Source organism: Larus michahellis, chromosome 1 (assembly GCF_964199755.1).
Source record: "Larus michahellis chromosome 1, bLarMic1.1, whole genome shotgun sequence".
NCBI classification, from domain to species: Eukaryota; Metazoa; Chordata; class Aves; order Charadriiformes; family Laridae; genus Larus; species Larus michahellis.
Genome location: NC_133896.1, coordinates 50,818,863 through 50,828,669, shown reverse-complemented (window position 1 = coordinate 50,828,669; position 9,807 = coordinate 50,818,863). Strand labels below are relative to the sequence as shown.

At 52.3% G+C, this 9,807-nt stretch overlaps 1 protein-coding gene across 1 annotated transcript in view; it reads left to right on the top strand.

The window, feature by feature from the left end:
- Nucleotides 1-5,305: 5,305 nt before the first annotated feature.
- The window catches only part of NTN4 (netrin 4), a 52,687-nt gene continuing 48,185 nt past the window's right edge, over nt 5,306-9,807 (top strand). Inside the window, exons 1-2 of the mRNA XM_074575444.1 lie at nt 5,306-5,436; nt 9,199-9,710. Of these exons, the coding sequence (XP_074431545.1) occupies nt 5,361-5,436; nt 9,199-9,710 (588 nt within the window). The 5' untranslated portion in view covers nt 5,306-5,360. The remainder of the gene's footprint in view (nt 5,437-9,198; nt 9,711-9,807) is intronic.

Here is a 9,807-nt window from a genome sequence, read left to right as displayed (position 1 = left end):
GTGCTCAGTAAAGGGATTTATCATTACGTGCAATGTGCAGAAGTTTACCCAAGGACTGTGATGGTCTTAGCTTTGCCCCCATATAAAATGAACTGCAGTGTTTCCAGGGTTTCTTCTTCCTCTCTTTTTGAGGTTCCCTACTGCCCTTTTGCATTTTTCCCCATGGTGGGCAGAAATAGGGTCCTTTCCATCCTCATTACACAATTCTGAAGAGCAGCGCTATCATTGCCATAATTATTCTGTGACTTGACATTTAACTACCAAATCCCATGAAAGTGCTCTCATTCTTTTATATACACTGGTCCGGCATGCAAAATACTCCAAAATGTCGATCACCGAATATAGGGAAAAGTAAAGGCACTTCGGTTCCCTCATTTTCTCTAGATGTCTGTAGGGTGATGCCTTATATCAGAACTCAGCTTTAACAGGAACTTAAACAAGGAAATATGAAGCTTGAATCAGTAATTATTGCTCTGGATTATCCTTGGGTTTATTTTCATACAGAAAACTTAGGAATCAAGCTGTTTCAAAATGCGATGAGTCAGTGAAATGTTTTCATTGCTCATATGATGACGGTTGGAAGATTTTCAGTGATTTGCAAAAAAATGGAAAAGCGCAAGACTTAACAACAGATTTTATTAGAAAGGATTGAAGATGTGGTGCCAAAACAGACAAGAAGAAGGTGGCTTCAGACCCCTTCCAAAATCCACTGTCAAGTGCCATTGACTTCAGTGGACTTTGAATCAAGACCATCTGTCTGTTTTCTCGAAGCAAATTTCTATTCCTTTCAACAAAGCCATTTTAACATGTTTAAATTTGTATGTGGTATATTATCCTCTGTTCATGGCCGGAGGAGTGGATCGTCTCCTGAGAATAGCCACCAGAAAATCTGGATCAGCCAAATTTTCTCTGAAGTCAAAAGGACACTTTCTGCTGATCCAGTAGATCCCTCATAGAGACAGTAGCATCACCGTCTCCCACGCAGTAGAGCAAAGGACCAGGACCATACCACTTGATATTTAATATTGGTCACCCAAAACATTGGGAAAAGGCAAAACAGGTCAGTGAAAAGATATGGAGCAAGGCATAGTTGCCATGGGGAAGGGCTCTGCACAGGAGTGTGGCGGCTCTTCTTGCACAGCACAACACACTTTGCGCCAGTGTGAGGGGGGGATCCTTTCACCCCCATCTCTCCCACCAGCAACATACTGCTGAGCAGCGTGTGAGGTACATCCAGTCCTGCCCAGAGGACACCTGAAAGGGCTCCTCAATGAAAAATAACTACCGAACTAAAAATATGCATCTCTAGAGCTAAAGCATGGAAGTAATTGTTCAGCCAGAATTGCTGCCCTGCAGTTACACTCCTCAGCGGAGAGCGTTCCAATCCGGTCCCTCATCTTCCCGCTGAAGGATGATGCTCCATTTGGGTATCACCCCCGCTCCCTGCACAGAACCGAGCGGGCCATGCCCAGCTCGTGGAGGAGCCATGAGCGCACGGGACGGCGCAAGATGGTACATGTGACACCACTTGAAATAGTCAGGTGTGTCTGAGGGACTGCGTCGGCCCCAAGGGCCTCCTGTTAAACTGTAACAGGAGTCCTGCATACTTACGCGGATGCCAGTAGAGAAAATGGTGATCTTTGAACAAGCCTCTAGTTAAAAAGTAAATCCGATCTTTTGAATTTTTGAGATTTTTATGATAAAAGTCTAAGCCAGATGGCTCTGACTGGGCAGTAGGTGAGGAGTTCTCCTCATGGTTTGCTTCTAAAATTAGCTTCACACGCTGATTTGAAAATGTTAATCCCCACTCATGCCTACCCTTGGCAGGGGGCTTGGGAGAAGAGATTCACAGAGGATCCTCTCTCATCAGCCAATTCAGGGGCCAGGATTTCACCCTGACAGAAAAGGCCGAAGAGCTTCTGCTGTGTCTCCCCAGGGACGGCATCACACCCCTGGGGACATCTGTCAAAGCAGAGGGCTCTGCTCCTTCCTCCAGGTTACCTCCTCAGAGAGGCAGAGGCCATGCCCCGAGCCTGTCACTCCTGCTTATTCCTCTCTAACTTACTGGGACATATATATTCAGGGAACATCATAAGTCTTTAAAGACTTCTTAAGTGCAATTAAGAAATGCAGACACCAGACAAAGACAGGTGATCTTCACATTTCTGGGCCTTTCCATCTACCTGGCTACCATTGCAGGAACGACAGCTGGAAACATCTCTTGCTCTTCCTTAACCAGTAGGACAGTATGAACCCAAAAGCCTATGATCCTGAAGAAAGTTTGGGGAGAGCTGAACACTCTCCTCCTCGTAACTAATGTGGCTTTCTCTTCCAGCACCTCAAGAGGCAACAGTGACAGACAAAGAAAATAAAACTGTGCTGAAACATCTCTGTGTGCTTCCTACCCTCTGCTGAACTCCCACCAGCCCTGCAAAGCAGCAGGCAATCATACCTGCCCTGGGAAGATGCCCACAGCTTGTGGCATCACAGCTGTGCACAGCTCTGCAGGGGGTATTCACTCGGCCGCCAGCTTGGGTGCACTCATAGGCACGTGTTTGTGCAGGTCCCGTGAGGTGACCAAGAGTCACGAGAGGCTGTTGGGAGGACCTGAGCTGCCCGTGGCCAGGGTTGCAGACTGCATGGCCTCCAACAAGTAAAACAAATTCATCTAAGATGATCAAACAGGTTTTATCAGGTTGCAGAGCTGCTAGGCAGGGAAGTGCGTGCAACCCAATTATTTGACTTATAAGGACGAAGGCATGAGAGCCAGCGGCATCTCAAAGGAGCAGCCTTATGCTACCAAGGTGAGGGCAGTTCAACAGCTCTTAATTTTTGCATACTCCAGCTGACTTTTGGATGTCCTACCTAGGGTTATCTGGAAATTGTCCTTTATTCTTATTGATGATCAAAGGACTGGGAAGCCCGCCATACAAGGAAAGGCTGAGAAAACTGTGTTTGTTCAGCCTTGAGAAAAAAAAGCCTTAGGAAAGACCATATCACCATATTCCAGTATTTAAAAGGGTGGCTACAGAGAAGATGGATACTCCCTTTTTACAAGGAGTCACGTGGAAAAGATGAGGGGTAATGGGTACAAGTTACTCCTGGGGAGATTCCGACTGGACACAAAAGGAAAATTTTTCACCTTGAGAACAATCAGCCATTGGAATAATCTCCCCTGGGAAGTGGTGGCTTCCCCAACATTGAACACTTTTAAGATCCAACTGGACAGGGCGCTGGGCCATCTTGTCTAGATTGTGCTTTTGCCAAGAAAGGTTGGACCAGATGATCCTTGATGTCCTTTCCAACCTGGAATTCTATGCTTCTATCATTATCTCCAGTTTCCTATGCAATGGATCTGTTGCAGCAATATCAGACCTGCCTCTGACACTACTGCAAGTATGTCCTTACCACGTGCTCTTTCCCTCTCCTGTGCCAGTGATTCCTTACCCACCACGAAGCCTCTCTCCTCCCTTTTTCCCTGGCTGGCCACTGCTCTTCCCTCTCATTTCTAACTCATGACAGAGTCTGGTTGCTCTCTTCCCCTCCAGCCACTGACACCACCATTCACCTCCTCCCCACAGGATTTTGTGCAGTTTTTCAGTCTGGATCACCTCCTTCCCTCCTGCCCCAGGGATTTCTCCAGAGCCACCCTCTGCCCCAGCCAGCCCTTTCTTCTCCTTTCCATATAATTACTCCTCCTTCTCATGGACCTCAACCTGCCTTATGCTCCTGACGCCACATGGGTTGACACAGTAGTGAGCTTTTGCTCAGGTCTGCCCAGACTTATCACCCTACAGCAGACTTACCACCTGGCAATTTTGACGTAGGAGGAATTACGAGTGATGACTTACAATGGAAATAAATTCCACTTTCACTTTCCTAGACCTGCATGATGTGACTGCTGCAACTTGGCTGTAACAACACAAACCCCAGTGTGATTCCTCAGCCCCTTTTGCGAGGCGCGAGGCAGAAATTCTCCAGAACATCCTTTTCCTCTGCCATGGCCACTGCCATGAGGAGGCTCAGAAGAGTGGGTGCAGCTCTCGCCGTGACGGGCAGGCTGCAGGACGAGCCCCCAAGTAGCCCGCAAGCGGCCATGGGGGCTCGATGGGTGCCCGGGGGCTGGAAGTCCCTGTCTAGACGTGCTCATCTGGAGGGCAGAGAAAATTACAGCGGCAACGCAAGCAAAATACTTCTCTGTGGTATGTAAGTCAGCAGTGAAAAATTAGAAAGATGCCAAAGATCAGCCTGCCTGTACCTTTTAAGGTCCAGAGATAACACCGCCCCATGAGTCAGCTGTTCGACTGCTATCAGCAGATTATAGACTAAATACCTCTCACGGCACATTTTGGTGACCATATAACCCTGAGCAGCCCCAAATGTGTGGCATTTTTGAAATGTGTTGCGGAAGGCAGCATGGTGGCCTTAAGATGCCATCACGCTAGGTTTTAAAACAGAGCCGTTCCTAAGTTATCCCAGGTCTAAGTGCAGAGAAAGAAGTACGAAAACATTTTGTAAAACGCTTGCAACACGCTCATCTCCCAGGTTAGGTTCAGATAAGTTAAAAAAGTGACTGCTCAGAAGCGCTCCACCCTTGCTCTCCTAAAGTTCCTCTGCTGAGGTCTAAAAAGGTAATGATCTGGCGGTGAAAAATAGATGGAACTGTGTCTATTCCTATTTTCAGAGCCCAGAAACTTCTGTTGAGATATGATGACCAGTGCTATTGAACTGATCAGACTACATGGGACTTCACAGCTCTTAAAAATTGTGAGTTAAGCCACAGATTGCCAAATGATGGGAAAGAAGGGAAAACCTCTTGGGTTTTACGAGGCTCCATCCCTCAGTCCTTCAGTCACCCGAAAAGAGCTAATTAAACAAGGAAAGTCTTCAAAGTTTTGAGCAACTCGGGCTTGGCTTGGGGCTATTTAGTTCGCTCTGTCAAAGCCGAGCCTGGCCGGCGTTTCAAAGCCGGGCTCCCCCCGCCTCCGCCCCGACGGCGCGCCCGGGGCGCGGGTCTCTCTCCCGGGCACCAGCCCTCCCGCCCGGGGCTGCGGGGGCTGGCGGCGGTGGCGGCTGCGGTGCCCTCCGCTGCAGTACCGCGCCTCGCCGCGCACCGGCAACCGCCCCCCCGCGGCGGGGAGGGCGGGCGGGCGGAGTGTCGGCGGCGGGGCGGTGCGCGGTGGGCGGCGGGGCGCGGTGGGCGGTGGGGCGGTGCGGGGCGGTGCGCTGCGGGCGGGCGGGCGGGCGGGTGGTGGCGGCGGCGGGGCGGCGCGCGCCCGCCCGCCGGTGCCGCGCGGGGCGCTGATGCCGCGCGGGGCCGGTCGCGCCGCGGGGCGGCGGGGCGCGCGGGGCGGGCGGCCATGGGGCGCGGGATGCGGCTGCCGCCGCTGCTGCCGCTGCTGCCGCTGCTGCTGCTGCTGGGCACCGCCGCTGCAGGTGGGTCGCGACCGTCCGGCGCTCGGCGTACGAGGCAGGTTGCGGGGCCGTATGGACGGACGTATGGGCGCGTGGGCAGACGTACACGCGCGCGCGCGTGCGTGCGTGTGTGTGTGTGTATGTGTATACGCGTTATGTGCACGCACGCCTCTGTGCACCGCGTATCGCGTACGCCTGTGCGCACTATGAGCACACGCGTATGCCTGCGTACGCGCCTTTCTGTATACCCGCGCGTACGCGTGTACATACGCGTATATATATATATATATACACACGTACATACGCATATATGTATGCACATGCTGTGTATGCGTGTGCCCGCACACGCTGTGTGTGTAGGTAGGCGGTGTGTGTACGCGGGAGCGCTGGGGGGGGTGGGCCGGGGCTGCGCTCCCAGCCCCTCGCCGCAGACAAAGCGGGGTCCGGCCGCGCCGCGCCGCCGGCCGAGGCTCCCGAGGGGCGGCGGGGGGGGGGGGGGAGCGGAACCAGGGCCGGGCGGGCTCGGCTCCGGGGGGCTGAGAGCCGGGGAGCCGGGGGATGCCCACGAGAGCCGGGCACGGCTGCGGGGGGGACGCGGAGGAAAGACGGTGCGTGGGCTCCGCAAGCGCTTTGGGGCGGCGGTGCCCCCCAGCCGTCGGGGTGCGGAGGGCAGGGCAAGGCGGGCAGGGTTTTCAAAGCCCTTCTCCCGCAGCGTAAAACACTTTGCGGTGAGATCTGCCCGCAGCGGGGTCCCGCCGCGCCGCAGCAGAGGCAAATGGGCATAAACAGTTTGCGTAACGTTTCTTCCCCGGCCCGTCGCAAGCCGGGTGCCAACTTTCTTCTTTAAAAAGAAGAGAAAAACCCAGATGGGAAACAAACATTTAATCGGGCACAAGATAAAAATGAAACATCACAAGGCAAGTGTTGCTAAAATGCTTAAGCAGGAAGCATATGATTTTCCATGGATGTTTTACAGGTGAGTCATGGTATTAGCTGCATGCTCTTACTCATTGCTGAAGATCCCGGTCCGGTGGCATGTACAGTATATAGAATGGGAGTATTTAGTCGGGCAGATTCATTAAGTGCAAGAAAGGAAAAACACCTTTTCCAGGGCTGTGGCAGAGCAGTTGCGCGCGTGGGGCTGACGGCATGGAAATCTTTATCCTCTCATTTGTCCTTTTCCTGAATTCCTGTGGCAGCCAGCATTACACTAGAAAGCTGTCACTTTTCATAACAAGCGGTGCTCTGCATCCGTCGTCGTGCAACTCCTTCCAATTCAAGTGAAAACAAACACCCGTTTCAAAGGGGGTTTCCTCTCCCCACTTCCCTCCCCTGGGACGGGAAGTGGGGTCTGCGTGCCAGCAGCATTTCTCAAATCCTACTGAAGCCAAGGTCCCCGGCCCCAGATCTGGCCCCAGGTGAGGAAGGGACCCTCTGTGCCTGGCCCAAAGACAACTGCAGTCAGTGACCGTGTGTGACCAGGGCTGGAGCATACCAGGAGCTGGGAGCACTCGAATACTCTCAGCTCACAGGGTCTCGCATGGGAATTTGGTAGCCAATCCCTCCTGGACGGGCTCAGGCAGAGCCTTGCCCCTGCCCCGGGACAGCTATGCTGAGCCCTGCCACCCCTGTCACCAGGAAACCTCCCACTGACCAGCTCCTGCTCCACTGCCTCCTGGGGGACGGTACACCACCACGAAAAACAGAGGGACTTCACGAACACGAACAATAATCTCGACCTGTCTCAGGGTGCTGACTGAGCCCCCCTCTATTTACCTCTTCTCAAATCCGCCTTGCAGTCCCGCAACTGAGGGAACCGCAGTAAATGTTCATCTGTTTGTTCAGCGAAGAACTGCACTGTGTTACGTGTAGCCAAAGAATCTAGGAAAGCAGCCAAAGACATAAATTAGGCCAACTTGTGGCAAGCCTAACTGATAGTATGATAATAGCACTTACTTACCTACCCCTCAGGAGGACTGCGTAGGTTAGTTAATGTTTATACAACACTTTGAAAAGGATGTTCAGGAGATGTAAGTGATATTGCATTAATTTTACGGTTACATTTGTTTACTTTTCTAGACTAAACGTATTCTGCACAGTTAATATATATCATCTCAGACACAGTTTTACCGGGTCCCTGTAAGAAGCTAACTTGACTGAGCATTTCTTGTTCACTAAAAATTTCCCAAGACTGTTCACCTGGTGAAATCTAGAGACTGGATTCAGAAGTGCTTTGTAATGGGTGCATAACTAGCAGTGGTCCACATCTGTTCTGAATAATTGGTATAGAAAACCTGTATAGACCTTTGGTGGTAGAAATGTTTTCTTTCCAGTGTGTTTCTTGAGGAGCAGGAGAAGTGGGGAATGCTGTCAGGCTTTGAAGGCTTAGCCTCTGCTAGTGCGTAATATAGCTTAATTGCAACTATGAGCCTGTAGACAAAAGTTGAATAAACCCCAAATAAAGGATTTATTGGATGCTAAACTGAAACAACCTTTGGACGTGACAAAAATGCCAAGAAGAAGCAATAATAATTGGTGCACAAAGCTGACTATGTATGACTGGCCCGGTGATAAAAATGACATTACGTACCTCAGATGGTTTGGCTTGCCCACATTCAAGTCATCAGAGCCTTTTTTTTTTTTTAATGTTAAATAGTTGTTGTTCATCACATACAGCCTTGACCTTCTGTTACATTTATTAATAAAGAGGTGGAGAGCCCCTAATCAAACATTCCTGCACCAGGAGGGTTACATTGCAGATGTTTTCACACCAAACCCCATGGTGATTTTATTTTTCTTTGACACTTTAACTGTGGATTTTTAAATGGACAAGGCTTCCAGAGAAACTGGAACAAAAACCACAGAACATCAGCTGCGAGGCAGCTTGCCAGCATCATTTCAACCAAGGATTATTTATTTTTTTTCCCCCTCCTTTACACACAGCAGTGACAGCCTTTCTAAACTTAAGCGGTGCTTCATTCAATTCGACCCTGACCTCAGCAGCAGTTTGGGGTAGGGACGGAGGGCTGGGAAAGGGGGTGAAGATTTGAGGTCATTGGTGGCAGAAGATATTCCTGCAAGGAGGGTGAAGATTGAGGTCATTGGTGGCAGGAGATATTCCTACAAAGGGGGTGAAGATTTGAGGTCATTGGTGGAAGGAGATAATCCTACAAGGAGGGTGAAGACTGAGGTCATTGGTGGCAGGAGATATTCCCACAAGGAGGGAGATTTGAGGTTAGTGGCAGGAGATATTCCTACCAGCTCTCACACCCCTGGCACCCAATCTGCTGCACGGTGAGCTGGGGTACAGCAATGCTGTCCCCCTTGGCCGTCTCCTCGTCTTGGCTTCCCCGGTGTCGCTGGCATCCCGTCTTTCTTGTGGTTCCCTTCCTCAGGACCACCTGGATGCCCTTGGAGGCCTCGGGGCAGGGGTGGCATGGCCATGGCCGCTGCCCTCAAAGCCTCAGTCCTGCTCTGGGTTCCTCGGGGTAGTAGGGTGAAATGGAGGCATCTCTCCTCCCGTGTTGCCTGCTCTGCTCCACAGCTTCCCATAGGGATTTTCCCAAGTGCAGGGAAGCCCTGAGGGTTTTTTGGTTTGTTTTGCTGTTATAGAGACACTGAGCTCCATGGAGGGGAGAGCCGAGGAGCAGTGCTGCCCTCTCCCTCGGCCCCTCTTAGGGGTCTCGTTGGGGGACAGCAGCCCCAAAAAGTGTCCGGGGGATGGGGTGGGATGTGCCCACCTCGGGAGCCGGCTTCACCCTCCTCCTGCTCTCTATCTTGCAGGTCTGGGCAGCCCCTGCGAAAAGGCCTGCAACCCCCGGATGGGCAACCTGGCGCACGGTCGGGCGCTGCGGACGGAGACAGCCTGTGGGCGCCATGCAGCCGAGCCCTTCTGTGCCTACGCCGAGGATGCCCAGCGCCGCTGCAAGCGCCCGACTTGTGGCCGGTGCAGCGGATCCCATGCCGGGCTGGCCCACCCCCCCGCCGCCATGGCCGACTCACCCTTCCGACTGCCCCGCACTTGGTGGCAGGCGGCTCAGGACGCCCCCCGCGAGACCATCCAGCTGGACCTGGAAACCGCCTTCTACTTCACTCACTTGATCTTGGTCTTCAAGTCGCCCCGGCCAGCCGCCATGGTGCTGGAGCGCTCCCAGGACTTTGGCAAGACGTGGAAGCCTTACAAATATTTTGCTGCTAACTGCTCAGCCACCTTCGGGCTGGAGGATGACGTGAGGCAGAGGGGAGCCATTTGCACTTCCAGATATTCCAGTCCCTTCCCCTGCACCGGAGGAGAGGTAGGTCTGCTGGGGTCGGGAAGAGAAAGCCCTCGCTTCAGCCCTCTTTCACTCTGCAATCTCTGCACAGGCATTTATTCCTCCTTACCTCACAGCC